At 42.0% G+C, this 19,403-nt stretch overlaps 1 protein-coding gene across 3 annotated transcripts in view; it reads left to right on the top strand.

The window, feature by feature from the left end:
• The window catches only part of LOC133616137 (12S rRNA N(4)-cytidine methyltransferase METTL15-like), a 220,219-nt gene that overhangs the window by 186,128 nt on the left and 14,688 nt on the right, over nucleotides 1-19,403 (top strand). For all 3 annotated transcript variants that reach the window (XM_061975255.1, XM_061975256.1, XM_061975257.1), the window contains exons 4-5: nucleotides 6,586-6,777; nucleotides 15,001-15,179. In XM_061975255.1, coding sequence (XP_061831239.1) covers nucleotides 6,586-6,777; nucleotides 15,001-15,179 — 371 coding nt within the window. The remainder of the gene's footprint in view (nucleotides 1-6,585; nucleotides 6,778-15,000; nucleotides 15,180-19,403) is intronic.

Raw genomic sequence — 19,403 nt, 5'->3', positions numbered from 1 at the left:
TGAACTGCAGCCAAGTTCCCCCGCTACTGCACGGCACGAGGGTCAAAAAGGAAGTGTTTGCGTGAATTGGCTGTTAAAAAAATGTGTGCCGTTATAGAAATTTATAGATAACGCGTTATCGCGTCAACTTTGACAGCCCTAGTATATACTATATATATATATATATATGTGTATATATATATATATATATATATATATATATATATATATATATATATATATATATACGTACTGAACAAAAATATAAACGCAACATTTTTGTTTTTGCTCCCATTTTCCATGAGTTGAACTCAAACTTTTACTATATATACAAAAGACATATTCCTCTCAAATATTGTTCCTAAATCTGTGTTCATGAGCATTTCTTCTTTGCCAAGATAATCGATCCCACCTCACCGGTGTGGCATATCAAGATGATGATTTAACAGCATGATTATTGCACAGGTGTGCCTTAGCCTGCCCACAATAAAAGGCCACTCTGGAATGTGAAGGTTTGCTTCATTGGGGGTTTGGGGGGTCAGAAAAGCAGTCAGTATCTGGTGCGGCCACCATTTGCATTGTCATGCTGCAACATGAGGTGATGGTCACTGGTGAATGGCACAACAACGGGCCTCAGGATCTTGTCATGGTATCTCTGTGCATTCAAAATGCTATCAATAAAATGCACTTCCGTTAGTTGTCCATACCATGACTTATAGAGACTTAGACTTCCTTTTATTGTCATTCAAATTTAAACTTTACAGTACAGATAAGAACGGAATTTCGTTGCATTAGATTGTTGTAGTGCAGGATAAAAGAGCAATAAGGTGCAGATATAAATAAATAGATTACTGTACAGATAAATATATTGCACGTTTGCATATGCTTCCAGTTTATGGATGTATGTTGGCATAGTGGTTAGAGTGTCCGCCCTGAGTGTGACAATTATTGGAACTTTAACTTTAACTTATATTGTCTTTATATTCCATAACCCCACCCCTACCACGGGCCACTCGATTCACAAAGTTGGCCTCAGCAAACTGCTCTCCCACACGACGCCACGCACGCTGTCTGCCATCTGTCTTGAACAGTGAAAACTGTGATTCCTCCGTGAAGAGAACACCTCTCCAACGTGCCAGACACCATTGAATGTGATCATTTTCCCACTCAAGTCTGTTACGACGATGAACTTCAGTCAGGTTGAGACCCAGATGAGGATGAGCTGCTTCCCTGAGACGGTTTCTCATCGTTTTTGCTGAAATTTTTTGGTTATGCGAAACCAATTTTTGCAGCAGCAGTCTGGGTGGCTGGTCTCCAACGATCATGGACGTCCTGGGCTAGTGTGGTTACACGTGGGCTGCGTTGTTGAGGCCGGTTGGATGTACTGCCAAATTTTCTGAAACACCTTTGGAGACGTCTTATGGTAGAAAAAAATTACATTAAATTCATAAGCAACAGATCTGGTGGACATTCCTGCAGTCAGCATGCCAACTGCACGCTCCCTCAAAACTTGCAACATCTGTGGCATTGTGCTGTGTAATAAAATTGCAAATTACAGAGTGGCCTTTTATTGTGGGCAGCCTAAGGCACACCTGTGCAATAATCATGCTGTTTAATCAGCATCTTGATATACCACACCTGTGAGGTGGGATGGATTATCTTGGCAAAGAAGAAATGCTCAGTAACACAGATTTAGACAGATTTGTGAACAATATTTGAGAGAAATAGGTATTTTGTGTATATAGTAAAAGTTGAGTTGAACTCATGAAAAATGGAGGGCAAAAACAAAAGTGTTGCATTTATATTTTTGTTCAAACTATCTATATATATATATTTACATAATCATATATACATACATACGTGTGTGTGTGTGTGCATGTGTGTGTGTGTGTGCGTGTGTGTGTACATAATATATTAATATAATGGCTATTTAATTAATATAATTAGATATTAAGATTATGTAAAAGTTTGACTCATACCTTGGTTACTTCCGTGAGGACCTCCTTAAAGTTATGTCATTATTTAGAAATATTAAGCAGCTAAAATGTGCCAAGAATGGATAGGTGTGGAGAGTGTTTTGCATTTTACAATATCTACCAAGTTCAGTTAGCAGGCTGTGATATGTGTGACCATTTTAGTTGCATTTTTGTTGCGCCATGACTAGGGTAGGTAGTTGGGTCATACAAGTAAATCATGTGATGTAATCACTTCAAACCCCAATTCATGTTTATTGACCTGAATTACACATGTTATCCACAAGATGGTGGCAAAAGTCAGTCAGACATTTAAAATTAATTTGAAAACATCCCACTGGCCAGATTGTTAAACTAATGGCGTCTTGTGGGCCAAACTCAAGATGCTGGCGGGCCCGCAGGCTGTAGTTTGGATCCCCCCCCCTGCCCCAGCACAATAGATTGTACAAACAAATAGTTTTATACAACATAAAATATACAGTATACACTAGTAATGGCTGCTGGTGGCAGGAGCTCTGTGCTCTTGTGTCATCCTTTTGTGTTCCTGGTGTTTCCCTCTTGTTTTTTTTTTGCCTTTTAGTTGGGGACCCTTTGGGACTGTGTGACAAGGGGTGGCACTTTCGTGACTTCTGCGGTGCTTTTTTGTGGGCTTCTGGATAGGCCTCCCGTGAGCCTTTTGGCCGTGGGGACCAGCTGTTTGGAGAGACTGGAGGAGAGGAGATGCGGATGAAGAGACAGGGCTGCGGAGCTTGCACTGGGTGCCGGGACAGACAAGCTTCACAGTGTCTTGGCTGAATGAGCATGTATTAGACACCTCGGTCTCCTTGGACGCATCCTCGCTCATTCACGCGCACTGGACACTGGCCGATAGTTGGTGGGCGGCCGAGGGTGGAGTCAACGCTCTTGGTTGCTTTGTTGGGTCTGCTCCTGTCTCTGGCCATGCTCCCCCCACCCCAGCAGACGATGGCGTGGAACACCGCAGAAGCCACCACAGTGTATATGGGTGTTGAAATTATGTTTTTGTTTGGTTGCTTGTAGGGCTGGGCGATCTGGTCTTTTATTAATATCTCGATATTTTTAGGCCATGTCACTATACACGATATATATCTCGATATTTTGTCTTAGCCTTGAATGAACACTTGATGCATATAATCACAGCAGTATGATGATTCTATGTGTCTACATTAAAACATTCTTGTTCATACTGCATTAATATATGCTCATTTTAAACTTTCATGCAGAGAGGGAAATCACAAGTAAGTCAATTTAGCAAAAGTGTATTTATTAAACAGTTATTAAGCAGTGGCACAAACATTCATGTAATTTCCAAACAAAAAGTGCAAGATTGTCAGAGACATTTTAAAACAAGCTATTAGTGCACTTTTGTGCATGATGTCACTAAGATGACATATCAAAACAACGCTAAATTAAAGTGCACTTTTTGTACAGAACGGCACTACAATAGTTTAAAACAAATAAAGTGTACTTTTGTGCATGATGTCACACAAGATATTTCAATAACTGTCAAATAAAAATGAGCTGCATAATAGGAAATCAAATAGTGTATGTCCTTCGCTATGTGGTAGGTTACTGCAGACGTTATCTCCTTCTGTTGTTGACTATTTGTTTCATACGGTGTTGATGTGGAAATTGTTGCTTGGGCATTTTTTTGGTGTGGCACCAAACGGAGATGTTGACATGCGGAGTTTCAAGCACTCTTCATTCTCTAGCGGGTGACTTTTCAAATGATGCTACAAATTAGCAGTGTCGCTTCTTTTTGTAGCAACACTTTTGCCGCATACTTGACATATTAGGGTTGTCTGTTCAACAAACCACCACCAGACGATGGACCCCCTGCTGTTTTTCTTGGGAATTAATTATTCTTCCATCATTTGTTACCAGATTTGCACCTTCTCTCTCTCGTATTACCACTCGCACCGCACCGCTAGCACCACAGCTAACGTTACAATGCCGCTACCTCTCTGCTCCGTGAGAGCGTGTGACGTTGCACGCGCGACAGTATGTGACGTATGTAAGAAGGTGCGCTTGTTTTATATGTCTCTGTGAGAAGGAGAGACAAGAAAGAGTGAGAAACGCCTGTAGTGTAATGGCCACAGCTAAAAGCAACTGCGTGAGAACGTATACTCGAATATCACGATATAGTCATTTTCTATATCGCACAGAGACAAACCCGCGATATATCGAGTATATTCGATATATCGCCCAGCCCTAGTTGCTTGTCTGTGCATGGTGCGATCGTGTGTGTGCAATGTATATTATTAGTTGATTATTTTTAGTTTTTGTTGTTGTTTTACTTGTGTGGTTGTGTGTAGAAGTGGCACTGCTGGAGTGGCAGCTGGTTGCATCAGCTCTGCCCTTTTAATGTCTTTAATGTCCTTTGAGTTCTTTGCTGTTTCCCTCATACACACATGTTTATGTGTGCTATGGCTATGAGGGTTGTTTCCCCTTGGCCTCAGTCTGGACACCCTCTCCAGGGGCCCAGGCTTAGACTGAATTTGTTTTTATCCCCCACCCCCACCTCAGCGTTGACCTGTTTCTCACCTTTTTTGTAAGGGGTGCCGTAAGTTGGCAGACCCGTCAGCGATCCTGTTCTGTCTCCATTAGACGCCATTAGACTGTACAACTCCTCTCTGGAGGGGAGGGGGGTACAAGGATGACAGGGGATGCAAAACAATAACAGTGCAATACTTTTTCATAACATGGTCACTACTGCCTAGTTTCTCTTCTTATATTCTTATTTTTCTGTTATATTTTTATTCTCATTGTTGCTTTTTATTTTTATTCTTATTGTAATATTTTTCTATTTTGTTTCCATTTATACCCCCATTATTTACTTTTTAAATTTGATCTCAATTCTGTACACTGCTGCTGGAATTTTAATTTTCCTAAGAGAACTCTCCTGAAGGAATTAATAAAGTACTATCTATCTATCTATCTATCTATCTATCCATCTATCTATCTATCTATCTATCTATCTATCTATCCCTGTAATGTTTGTCTGCTCTTGAATGGGATTGTGCTGAAAATCTAAAATTCCCCTCAGAGATTATTGAAGCACTTCTGATTCTGATTCTGATGAAAGCACCATCATCAACTTCTCCCTATTTTCATTGATAAATGTCTGACGTTTAAAAATCATTTTAACTCCCTGTGAAAAAGATTACACATTTTCTTTTTAAATGAAGCATGAAATGCAACTGCGTTCTACTAGCAGGTAATTCTCCAGGTAATAAAATTTGCCAATAAAAATGACAAATTAAGTCTAAATAATAATCCACTTTTAAGCTACATTCACACTGCAGGGTCGGATGTCCAATTCTGACTTTTTGGTCAAATCCAATCTTTTTAGTATCCGTTCACATTACAAAAAAATAATGACATTTTTAATGTGAATGCAATCTGACCCGTATGCGGACATGACATCATGACGTTTGCGTAAGTTAAAATGACTTCAGCTTTAGTCTGTTTCAATACTGGCAAATTTGTGGCAATTTCAAGGATTTTGTGCAATCAAAGTCAACAATTTGTGAACCGAATTATTGCAGGTGGAAGATAAAGAAGGAAGAGTATAAGTATTTTGGCTCTCGCAGTTTTACGGGATAACTTGCTTCGATGTCTGCTTGAAGAGTGTGTCTGTAGGTGAGCAGTTGGAGACAGAAGTGGTAGATGTTTATTATTATTGTCATCGGTTTTCTGCTCTGTTTATTTTGTAACCGTCTATTTTGGCAATAATTATGACGCCTATCACTTTTTGATAACTTGTGGTTGGATGAATGCGACTGGAGCACAGAATCGTTCACATTGACGACGCATTACATAAATATACGATTCAGGCTTGTGTCTGATGTGAAAAATTTGGAATTGCACTGTTCATATCATACAGGTTGGAATTGGCCTGCTGTGTGAACAAGGCTTGGGAAATCGGTATGGAGCTTACGGTCGGGTACCGATTCAATATGATGTATATTTTAGTTAAACCAGTATTATACGTATAGACATTTACCTCCAAATTCTTCAGGACAACCTAAAATCATCAGCCCGGAGGTTGGGTCTTGGGCGCAGTTGGGTGTTCCAACAGGACAATGACCCCAAACACACGTCAAAAGTGGTAAAGGAATGGCTAAATCAGGCTAGAACTAAGGTTTTAGAATGGCCTTCCCAAAGTCCCGACTTAAACGTGTGGACAATGCTGAAGAAACAAGTTAATGTCAGAAAACCAACACATTTAGCTGAACTGCACCAATTTTGTCTTGAGGTGTGGTCAAAAATTCAACCAGAAGCTTGTGGATGGCTACCAAAAGCGCCTTATTGCAGTGAAACTTGCCAAGGGACATGTAAGCAAATATTAACATTGCTGTATGTATACTTTTGACCCAGCAGATTTGGTCACATTTTCAGTAGACCCATAATAAATTCATAAATGAACCAAACTTCATGAATGTTTTTTGTGACAAACAAGTATGTGCTCCAATCACTCTATCACAAAAAAATACGAGTTGTAGAAATTATTGGAAACTCAAGACAGCCATGACATTATGATCTTTACAAGTGTATGTAAACTTTTGATCGCAACTGTATATGTTGATATATATTTTTTTCTTTTTTTGTCCAGTGGCCAAGTGAAACCATTACTTGGACGATTCAGCGATCTTGAAGTCCTGCTGTCTAGCATCAACGTTAGAGAGGGCAGTATTGATGCTGTCCTGTTGGATGCTGGCTGCTCTTCCATGCAAATGGATCAGGCAGAAAGAGGTTTCTCACTCAGCAAGGATGGACCTTTAGACATGAGGATGGACGGCGAGAGGTAACACATTTTCATCGTATTTACATTTTACTTGTGCTGATTTTACATGTTAATATTGTTCATTATTTTGTAAGTGAAAAACAAACCAAAGAGAAAGACATATTTTTTTAAATAGTGGCCAACTCTAGTCTAATAGAGGACGTGCCCCATGTAGTCTTTTGGTTTCTCATTTATTTTATATATAAACTAGGGCTGTCAAAGTTAACGCACCAATAACGCGTTACCTTAGACTTAGACTTAGACAATCTTTAATGATCCACAAGGGAAATTGTTCAACACAGTAGCTCAGTTACAATGATGGAAAGTGTAAGGATGGAAAGGACAATGCAGGTATAAATAGGCTAATATAGCGATACAAAATCTAACATATATACGAATATATACATAATATGTGTACAGAATAATATATATACAGATATATTATATTATGTCTATAACATATATACAATATATACCAATGACCATGTACAATATTACAGTATATACAGTATATGTGACAGCAGCAGCATAAAATAGAGAGTAGATCCAGCAGGAAATAGAAAATAGACATTATAAACATTATTAACAAAGAGAAGTAGCTAACATACCTATAAGTTTCTTTAACGGCACTCATTTTCTTATCCATTCATCCATCCATCTTCTTCCGCTTATCCGAGGTTGGGTCGCGGGGGCAGCAGCCTAAGCAGGGAAGCCCAGACTTCCCTCTCCTCAGCCACTTCGTCCAGCTCCTTCCGGGGGATCCCGAGGCGTTCCCAGGCCAGCCGGCAGAGATAGTCTTCCCAACGTGTCCTGGGTCTTCCCCGTGGCCTCCTACCGGTCGGACGTGGCCGAAACACCTCCTTAGGGAGGCGTTTGGGTGGCATCCTGACCAGATGCCCGAACCACCTTATCTGGCTCCTCTCGATGTGGAGGAGTAGCGACTTTACTTTGCGCTCCTCCCAGATGACAGAGTTTCTCACCCTATCTCTAAGGGAGAGCCCCGCCACCCGGCGGAGGAAGCTCATTTCGGCCGATTGTACCCGTGATCTTGTCCTTTCGGTCATAACCCAAAGCTCATGACCATAGGTGAGGATGGGAACGTAGATCGACCGGTAAATTGAGAGCTTTGCCTTCCGGCTCAGCTCCTTCTTCACCACAACGGATCGATACAGCGTCCACATTACTGAAGACCCCGCACCGATCCGCCTATCGATCTCACGATCCACTCTTCCCTTACTCGTGAACAAGACTCCGAGGTACTTGAACTCCTCCACTTGGGGCACGATCTCCTCCCCAACCCGGAGATGGCACTCCACCCTTTTCCGGGCGAGAACCATGATAATGCCTGATTAATGTACATGTGTCCTGACTCCTTTTTGACCCTCGAGCCATTCCGTAGCTTGGTCAATGTAATGGTGTTTCGTTGCTGTTAAGCCACAAACTTGAAAATAGTGAGCAGAAATGCACAAAGAAAAGGGTACATTAAGAAAATCCCATGTCAAAAGCCGATGCCATGAGACAACATCACTGCAGCAACAGCCTTCATAAAATGGAATAAAAGCTCAGCAGAAAAGAAAGACTGTTGAGAGGAAGTCTAGAGTCATTTTTTATCAGAGACTCTCAAGTCGTCAAAACATATCAAGGCACCCTCTCAAACCAATCACACACTTCCGGCTTCTCAATAATAGCGCTACGCGTCACATCCGGTCTAACGACACTGACAAAATAAAAATGTCTTACATTACAACCATGGTTTGTAAAAGATGTTTTGTAAAGTAATCTGTGATATTTCTACCTAAATAAATGTATTCTTGCAGATTGAAACAAAGTGAATATTATTTTATAACCTGTTCTGATTGATAGTCCCCAATCACAGAATGTTCGGCAGGCTGAATATTACATTTTGATAATACATCGAGGTTAAAACATTGTCATGCATTTATTCAGGTAGAAATATAAAAGATTGCATTAGCAAACATTTTTGACTATCAAACCATGTTTGTAACAATCCACATTTATTACACGCATGTTATTAATGCGTGAAATGGGTATCTAAACATAGTGTAGCTCCTCCTCTAAATGCAAGTGCTCCTAAAGCAGGAATACAAATTCTGTATTCCTACAAAATACAAAATCTGGCAAGACACCAGCACACTGCAGGTGATTTTTTTAATTATATGTCCAGTTTGTGTTGAGCTGTTTAAAAAAGCATAATATTTAAAAAAAACATTTCATTAATGTAAACTAATTGTTCAGTCATGGTATTAAATACTTGAAAATGGTCTGTTTCGGGTACACTTATTAATGACAAAAAATATATCCATCTGCGATTATCAGGATTAATTTTAAGTTAACTATAAACAAACTGCGATTAATCGCGATTAAATATTTGAATTGTTTGATAGCCCTAATTTAAACACATCCTTTTTCTGGTAGGTAGTAACTGTCTTGATTGCAGTTCACAAAGCCTTTTCTTCACACATGAACTAATAATTAAATTAGGCCTTGTCTGGATGTGACTCGTTGATACAACACCGTGTATCAACCGTTTTGTTTTTCAACCGGGCAGCAAAACAAAACACAAACGTTCCTGTGTAGATGTGGCCTTATTGTCTTTAAACACTGATCATTTAAATTGTGCTACTCAATAGTAAGGAATGGGGGTATTGCCTAAAATCTATATCGCAATGTATATTGCGATATAGATATCGATATCGATAGCGATATACGTTGTTACGGTTGGGTGGTTAATTGGTTATCGTTTCCCCAAGATGCAGACGGAACTCCGGAGGCAGTGTGCAGGTAGGACAAGGATTTATTATCCATAAATCAGCCAAAATACAAAAGTACAGGAAGCGGGCCGATAGCACGGGAAGCTAAGGAAAATGCTAGCGGGAAAGCTTAGCAAAGAAACTGGAATCAGAAGCTAGGATTTACCAACGTAATGTTGCATGAAGCAAACAAAACAGCCAGACCGAGTGTGGCGAAAGGCAGGAATAAATAGCTCTCTGATTAGTGCCCGGGAGCAGGTGGGCGTCCCGAACTCTAATCAGAGGCAGGTGAAACTAATCAGCACTCATGGCAACCAAGAAACACAAACTCAGGGGTGCTGAAACAGAACTAAGAGTCTTAAACTAAAACAAAACATGATCCGGTTATGTCACAATATATTTTTTGGTATGCAAATTATTACAAAGCCTTTCAAAACGGGATGTAAAAGCTCCTAATTTAGCTGCTGACGTATACAGTAACATAATGCATCATTTCCGATTATTTTATTTTCCCAAAACTATTATTAATCTACTTGTTAATTAACTGTCAATAGCTGATTACTCTCTGTTGTAACATGTTTCTATCTACACCTTTGTTAAAATGTGATAATCACCTATTCTTCTGTTCTTTAGATGCTTTACATTAGTTTTGGCCGATACTACAACTTTGGGTATCAATGCGATACCAAGTAGTTACAGGGGCAGTATTGGTCATACCAATGCACATTTGCAAGATAATTTATGATAGAATGTTTTATCACAACTATAATCAGACAAGAAAACTCAAGATTGCGGTGTAAAAAGATCAATTACATTTATAAATGATGTCCTCCTATTGGCACTGATTTAAATTATTTGGCTTTTGCCCTTAAATCCCTAAGTCCAGGGACTTATTTCCTGAGTTCGTAAACAATTTCAAAATTGCCGAAGGGTTTTTTCATAGTAAAAAATATTTATCTAACCACCGTGGTATATCGACCTGATACAAAACTACTTGGTATCATTACTGTCCATTTTTGTATCAATCCACTCACCTTTGTTTTCAGCTTGAGGTAAGCATATTCTCTTTCTGTGTGTTGTTTAGCTTGTTTAGCTATTTTTTGTCCTACAGTGATACTAGTAAGAAACATAGTGTATTTTCCACCATGGAGATGAGGATTACTGACTTAGAAGTGGCTTTGCACCGTGGAGGGACATTAGCCGCTAGCAAGAATGCTAAATTCAGTTGAGGACGCGTTTGATCGCGTGTCGCTGTCAAATTTGCAGGACACAGCTAGAATGTGTCATCAACATGCATGTTCTCGATATGACGATAGTACAAACCCCGTTTCCATAGGAGTTGGGAAATTGTGTTAGATGTAAATATAAACGGAATACAATGATTTGCAAATCCTTTTCAACCCATATTCAATTGAATGCACTACAAAGACAAGATATTTGATGTTCAAACTCATAAACTTTATGTTTTTTTGCAAATAATTAACTTAGAATTTCATGGCTGCAACACGTGCCAAAGTAGTTGGTTAAAGAGCATGTTCACCACTGTGTTACATCACCTTTTCTTTTAACAACACTCAATAAACGATTGGGAACTGAGGAAACTAATTGTTGAAGCTTTGAAAGTGAAATTCTTTCCCATTCTTGTTTTATGTAGAGCTTCAGTCGTTCAATAGTCCGGGGTCTCCGCTGTCGTATTCTACGCTTCATAATGCGCCACACATTTTCGATGGGAGACAGGTCTGGACTGCAGGCGAGCCAGGAAAGTACCCGCACTCTTTTTTTACGAAGCCACGCTGTTGTAACACGTGCTGAATGTGGCTTGGCATTGTCTTGCTGAAATAAGCAGGGGCGTCCATGAAAAAGACGGCACTTAGATGGCAACATATGTTGTTCCAAAACCTGTATGTACCTTTCAGCATTAATGGTGCCTACACAGATGTGTAAGTTACCCATGCTTTGGGCACTAATGCACCCCCATACCATCACAGATGCTGGCTTTTGAACTTTGCGTCGATAACAGTCTGGATGGTTCGCTTCCCCTTTGGTCCGGATGACACAATGTCGAATATTTCCAAAAACAATTTGAAATGTGGACTCGTCAGACCACAGAACACTTTTCCACTTTGCATGAGTCCATCTTAGATGATCTCGGGCCCAGAGAAGCCGGCGGCGTTTCTGGATGTTGTTGATAAATGGCTTTCACTTTGCATAGTAGAGCTTTAACTTGCACTTACAGATGTAGCGACCAACTGTATTTAGTGACAGTGGTTTTCTGAAGTGTTCCTGAGCCCATGTGGTGATATCCTTTAGAGATTGATGTCGGTTTTTGATACAGTGCCATCTGAGGCATCGAAGGTCTCGGTCATTCAATGTTGGTTTCCGGCCATGCCGCTTACGTGGAGTGATTTCTCCAGATTCTCTGAACCTTTTGATGATATTATGGACAGTAGATGTTGCAATCCCTAAATTTCTTGCAATTGCACTTTGAGAAACGTTGTCAAGCATTCAATAGCACTCACAATAAATACATTGAAAAATGTACAGTTAATATATGTGATCAGTATTGGTATCGGCAGATCTCACTCATGATAGATTAGTATTGGAATCGGCAGCAGAAAATCCCTAAAAATAAAACAGTACCGTATTTTTCGGACTATAAGTCGCAGTTTTTTTTCATAGTTTGGTGGGGGGTGCGACTTATACTCAGGAGCGACTTATGTGTGAAATTATTAACACATTACCGTAAAATATCAAATAATATTATTTAGCTCATTCACGTAAGAGACTAGACATATAAGAATTCATGGGATTTAGCGATTAGGAGTGACAGAATGTTTGGTAGGAGGAGTTCGGGGAAGCCATGGAAAACGACTTCCGGACGGCTTCGAAGCGATTCTGGACCACCATCCGCCGCCTCAGGAAGGGGAAGCAGTGCACTACCAACACCGTGTATGGTGCGGATGGTGTTCTGCTGACCTCGACTGCGGAAGTTGTGGATCGGTGGAGGGAATACTTCGAAGACCTCCTCAATCCCACCAACACGTCTTCCTATGAGGAAGCAGTGCCTGGGGAATCTGTGGTGGGCTCTCCTATTTCTGGGGCTGAGGTTGCTGAGGTAGTTAAAAAGCTCCTCGGTGGCAAGGCCCCGGGGGTGGATGAGATCCGCCCGGAGTTCCTTAAGGCTCTGGATGCTGTAGGGCTGTCTTGGTTGACAAGACTCTGCAGCATCGCGTGGACATCGGGGGCAGTACCTCTGGATTGGCAGACCGGGGTGGTGGTTCCTCTCTTTAAAAAGGGGAACCGGAGGGTGTGTTCCAACTATCGTGGGATCACACTCCTCAGCCTTCCCGGTAAGGTCTATTCAGGTGTACTGGAGAGGAGGCTACGCCGGATAGTCGAACCTCGGATTCAGGAGGAACAGTGTGGTTTTCGTCCTGGTCGTGGAACTGTGGACCAGCTCTATACTCTCGGCAGGGTCCTTGAGGGTGCATGGGAGTTTGCCCAACCAGTCTACATGTGCTTTGTGGACTTGGAGAAGGCATTCGACCGTGTCCCTCGGGAAGTCCTGTGGGGAGTGCTCAGAGAGTATGGGGTTTCGGACTGTCTGATTGTGGCGGTCCGCTCCCTGTATGATCAGTGTCAGAGCTTGGTTCGCATTGCCGGCAGTAAGTCGGACACTTTTCCGGTGAGGGTTGGACTCCGCCAAGGCTGCCCGATTCTGTTCATAACTTTTATGGACAGAATTTCTAGGCGCAGTCAAGGCGTTGAGGGGATCCGGTTTGGTGGCTGCAGGTTTAGGTCTCTGCTTTTTGCAGATGATTTGGTCCTGATGGCTTCATCTGGCCAGGATCTTCAGCTCTCACTGGATCGGTTCGCAGCTGAGTGTGAAGCGACTGGGATGAGAATCAGCACCTCCAAGTCCATGGTTCTCGCCCGGAAAAGGGTGGAGTGCCATCTCCGGGTTGGGGAGGAGATCTTGCCCCAAGTGGAGGAGTTCAAGTACCTCGGAGTCTTGTTCACGAGTGAGGGAAGAGTGGATCGTGAGATCGACAGGCGGATCGGTGCGGCGTCTTCAGTAATGCGGACGCTGTATCGATCCGTTGTGGTGAAGAAGGAGCTGAGCCGGAAGGCAAAGCTCTCAATTTACCGGTCGATCTACGTTCCCATCCTCACCTATGGTCATGAGCTTTGGGTTATGACCGAAAGGACAAGATCACGGGTACAAGCGGCCGAAATGAGTTTCCTCCGCCGGGTGGCGGGGCTCTCCCTTAGAGATAGGGTGAGAAGCTCTGTCATCCGGGGGGAGCTCAAAGTAAAGCCGCTGCTCCTCCACATCGAGAGGAGCCAGATGAGGTGGTTCGGGCATCTGGTCAGGATGCCACCCGAGCGCCTCCCTAAGGAGGTGTTTAGGGCATGTCCGACCGGTAGGAGGCCACGAGGAAGACCCAGGACACGTTGGGAAGACTATGTCTCCCGGCTGGCCTGGGAGCGCCTCGGGATCCCCCGGGAGGAGCTGGACGAAGTGGCTGGGGAGAGGGAAGTCTGGGCTTCCCTGCTTAGGCTGCTGCCCCCGCGACCCGACCTCGGATAAGCGGAAGAAGATGGATGGATGGATGGAGAATGTTTGGTAAACGTATAGCATGTTCTATATGTTATAGTTATTTGAGTGATTCTTACCATAATATGTTACGTTAACATACCAGGCACGTTCTCAGTTGGTTATTTATGCGTCATATAACGTACACTTATTCAGCCTGTTGTTCACTATTCTTTATTTATTTTAAATTGCCTTTCAAATGTCTATTCTTGGTGTTGGGCTTTATCAAATACATTTCCCCAAAAAATGCGACTTATACTCCAGTGCGACTTATATATGTTTTTTTCCTTCTTTATTATGCATTTTCGGCCGGTGCGACTTATACTCCGAAAAATCCGGTACTAAGTTTAGTGAGACATTATTGATCTATAAATATTTTCCTTGAGAGCAGGTCTAATTTTTGTTTTGAATTTGTATGTGATGTTTTACAAGTAACCTAGAAAAGGTGCATTATCCTTAATGCTTTACATTTAGTTGCCAAAATGTAATTGAAGCATTATTGACGAAAATGTTGGGAAATTTCGCCAACTCGCCTAAAACTAAATAAATGGAGATGACTAAAGAATGGCGAGAATGCATTTTAGTCAAAGAACTGACTGAAACTAAATGAAAAAACTAAATTGAACACTGCCTCAGAAAAAAATGAATTTATATGGAACAATGTTTTCTGTAGTTGTTATCATGTCTTGCATGACAACGTATTTCAGCATCTGCAGCATCCCACCTAATATAACATCACCATGCGCTGTCTTTGATCCCTCACAAATCATTTTCAGCCATGAAGGTTTTCAGCTCTGTCGCACTCATGGCAAGATCTACTGCTGTCAGCAAGGACGTGACGTCGCCGACTTTAATTGGTCTTCCTTTTGTGCGTAGGTTCGCCGACATGCCCTGTGCTGCTGACGTGGTGAATACCTTAGATCAACAGGCGCTCACTTCTATCCTCACTGCATACGGGGAGGAGAGGCACGCCTGGAAAATAGCTTCAGCCATTGTGAAGGCACGCCGGGTCAAGCCCATCACCCGGACGCAGCAGCTGGCCAGTGTGGTAGCAGGTAGCGAGACATGAACCTGAATAATTCCCGCGGCTTTCTGGAGGCTTTAGCTGAAAATAAAACAAGCTGAGTTAAAAGCCTTTCTCCCAGTGGGAAATTTCAAATCGCTTGCACTATGATATTTGTCACTGTCTTCTCTTCTGTTTGTGTTCCCTTTCCTCTTTAAAGACAGCAACGACAAAGATAGATGAGCTTGAAACACTTGGTCAATTTCTTATCATAAAGCCCCTTTTAAATAGATATGCCCTATTTTTCAGACTATAAGGTGCACCTAAAATCCTTTCATTTTCTCAAGAATCGACAGTGCGCCTTATTACCCGGTGCGCCTAATTTATGTATTAATTCTGGTTGTGCTTACCGACCTCGATGCAATTTTATTTCGTACACAAGAGATTTGTGTGGACTGCAGGTTGACGCCTGTTCAATAAATGATGCTAGTAAGTACCCGCAAGCAAGCAACACCAAAACGTGTTCCATTGACAATATAGAATAGGGGTCCCCAAACTTTTTGACTCGCATTGGGTTAAAACAATTTGGCCGGGGGCCGGGCTGTGTATATGTATGTATATATATATATGTATATATATATCCATCCATTTTCTACCGCTTGTCCCTTTTGGGGTCACGGGGGGGTGCTGGAGCCTATCTCAGCTGCATTTGGGCGGAATATTTATATATATATATATATACATATATATATACTGAAAGAGCGCGCACTTTGCCGATGTCACGTTATCGATGAGAAAATGCATGTCTTGAGCCGCTAGGTGACACCGAGACTAACAAGCAGTAGAAAATGGATTAGAAAGGACAGATTTAAAAAAATGATAATAATTAAAAAAACATTTTTTTTTTTTTTTTAACTTGAGACTTCCCGCAGGCCGGATTTTGGATACTGGCGGTTCCGGATCCGATGTTTTAGTTTGACTTTGGTAAGCTACGAAGCCGCACCGCTTGATGCAATGAGGCGCATCACGGCTCGGGTAGTCAGACGTACTGTGCTGCAACATACGTGTCTTATTATGGTGTGTGTATAAGGACACCAAAATGGCACCTATTAGGAAATGTTTTATCTGGCATTTTGTTGTGCAATATAATGCAGAACCAACTTCTCTTACCTATGGGTACCTGCTGTTGTGTGTTTGGGATCCACGTAAGTCCCAAAAATTTGCGCGGTATAGCTCGGTTGGTAGAGTGGCCGTGGCAGCAACTTGAGGGTTCCAGGTTCGATTCCCGCTTCCACCATCCTAGTCACTGCCGTTGTGTCCTTGGGCAAGACACTTTACCCACCTGCTCCCAGTGCCACCCACACTGGTTTAAATGTAACTTAGATATTGGGTTTCACTATGTAAAAGCGCTTTGAGTCACTAGAGAAAAGCGCTATATAAATATAAATCACTTCACTTCACCAAAAAGCTCAATTTTTTTCCTCTAGCCTCCTGTTGTGGGGCATTCATCCTCCGCTGTTACCATTTCTAACATAAAGTAGCGTACACTTATAACTTATATCTGTCAGTAGACTTGCTGCAGCAAAAGACGACGAGAGAAGAAGCTGTCAAAGTGGAGGCACACCCACGAAATGGCGCATATTGAAAAGATGTTCAGAAAGTGGCTTGGAGATGGTCTGTAAAACATAATCCATGCAACATTTTGACCAAAAAAAGACCATTACATGTTATGCAGACCACCTTTTAAATGTACTTAAAAAATCATAATATGACCTCTTTAATGCGCCTTGTGGTCCGAAAAATACGATATTTTCTATTTTTCTTCTGTTGATAGACTCTCACGCATTCTCTCCTCGCCCCCCCTGCTGATACGCACGTGACACTCTTGCAAACACACACGCTCACACACATTTTTTTGCACAATGCCATGCATGCAAATATTTTCTTAGCTGATTGTTTTTGCTTTTTGGTTTTATGCCTCCAAGATTTGAGGCGTCGGATGATTGAAATGCTGCAGTCAATAGGCTGCGTGTGCGTCAGCGTCTCCATGGGAGAGAAGGTGTGTGTAAAAGCACCGTTTGATTTCTTCTGAAAAATATCACTGGTTTTGCTGATTAAAAACAGCCCGAGTCCTAATTGAAGCAAGGAGCACTCTATGACCACCTGTGCACAAAAATCCTGACAAGAACAATTCAATTTAAAGAGGAAAATACAGAGGTTGGTACCTTGCCTTATTTTTCGCATGATTAGGTTTTTGACAAAATATTTTGCCAAAAGTTGGTCCCGTATTTCGTATACTAACTTGGTTGTACCAAACAATGGCGGCAAACAATCGAACGCGTGACCACACAAAAAAGCCTGCTTGATTTTTTTGGGACTGAGCACAACTGTGGCCAAAATGTTTTACTATTAACCCAATTTGATAAAGAAGGCGAGAAACACAGCAAAGTAAGAAGGCGGTGTTTGCGTTGCTCTCCCCTTTCCTCCTTTTTACTCTCCACACATCATCATCTTTGTCATCAATAAAGTGATATAAAATCTTAATTTATCTTATTTCAGTGGTTCTCAAACTTTTTTCACCAAGTACCACCCCAGAAAAACGTGGAACTGCCATAAGATGCCACCTGTGCAACAAATCCAGTCGTGACATTTCCTCGCTCTTAAATATTCCAAAGACAACTGCCGGCTTTATTAAAAGAAAATGGAAGAGTTTGGGAACAACGGCAACTGACAGCGAGTGCTCAGCGGATGCTGAAGCGCATAGTGCACAGACTTTCTGCACAGTCAGTTGCTACAGAGCTCCAGGATACCAAAACATTTTGGACAATTCCATGCTCCCAATCTTGTGGGAACAGTTTGGAGCGGGCCACTTCCTCTTCCAACATGACTGTGCTCCAGTGCACAAAGCAAGGTTCATAAAGACATAGATGATAAATAAATAAATGGGTTGTACTTGTATAGCGCTTTTCTACCTTCAAGGTACTCAAAGCGCTTTGACACTACTTCCACATTTACCCATTCACACACACATTCACACACTGATGGAGGGAGCTGCCATGCAAGGCACTAACCAGCACCCATCAGGAGCAAGGGTGAAGTGTCTTGCTCAGGACACAACGGACATGACGAGGTTGGTACTAGGTGGGGATTGAACCAGGGATCCTCGGGTCGCGCACGGCCATTCTTCCACTGCGCCACGCCGTCCCTTTGTCGCCACGCCGTCCCTTTGTCGTCTCCACACCAGACAGAGTCTGGTGTGGATGAACTTGACTGGCCTGCACAGAGTCCTGACCTGAACACCTTTGGGCATACTTGCCAACCCTCCCGGATTTTCCGGGAGACTCCCGAAATTCAGCGCCTCTTCCGAAAACCTCCCGGGACAAATTTTCTCCCAAAAATCTCCCAAAATTCAGGCGGACCTGAGTGACGTGTCGACAGCCTGTTTTCACGTCCGCTTTCCCACAATAAAACAGCGTGCCTGCCCAATGACGTTATAACTGTAGAATGATCGAGGGCGAGCTCTTGGTTTCTTATGTGGGTTTATTGTTAGGCAGTTTCATTAACGTCCTCCCAGCGCGGTAACAACACACAACAACAGCAGTCACGTTTTCGTCTACCGTAAAGCAGTTCGTCTGCCGTAAACAGCAATGTTGTGACACTCTTAAACAGGGCAATTCTGCCATCTACTGTACATGCATATGTGACAATAACATCTACGTCTTTTAAAGAGTGCACAACTGCGCACACAACAAGGAGACGAATCAGAATGCATCATCAGAGAGGGTGTTCAGCATGGTTAGAAAAATAGTGACAGAGAATAGAACAAGGATGGACAATTCAACCCTTAACTCAACAATGAGTAGATGAGTGTTATGTGTGTGTATATGTGTAAATAAATGAACACTGAAATTCAAGTATTTCTCTTATATATATATATATATATATATATATATATATATATATATATATATATATATATATATATATATATATATATATATATATATATATATCAGTGACGTGCGGTGAGGTTGATGGCTGGTGAGGCACTGACTTCATCACAGTCAGATTTACAAACATATGAACCCTAAAGAGTATCTTATTCACCATTTGATTGGCAGCAGTTAACGGGTTATGTTTAAAAGCTCATACCAGCATTCTTCCCTGCTTGGCAATCAGCATCAAGGGTTGGAATTGGGGGTTAAATCACCAAAAATGATTCCCAGGCGCGGCGCCGCTGCTGCCCACTGCTCCCCTCACCTCCCAGGGGGTGATC

The sequence above is a fragment of the Nerophis lumbriciformis genome, linkage group LG15 (assembly GCF_033978685.3).
Source record: "Nerophis lumbriciformis linkage group LG15, RoL_Nlum_v2.1, whole genome shotgun sequence".
NCBI classification, from domain to species: domain Eukaryota; kingdom Metazoa; phylum Chordata; class Actinopteri; order Syngnathiformes; family Syngnathidae; genus Nerophis; species Nerophis lumbriciformis.
Note: the sequence above shows the minus strand (reverse complement) of the source record. Positions and strands in the feature narration are given on the sequence as shown.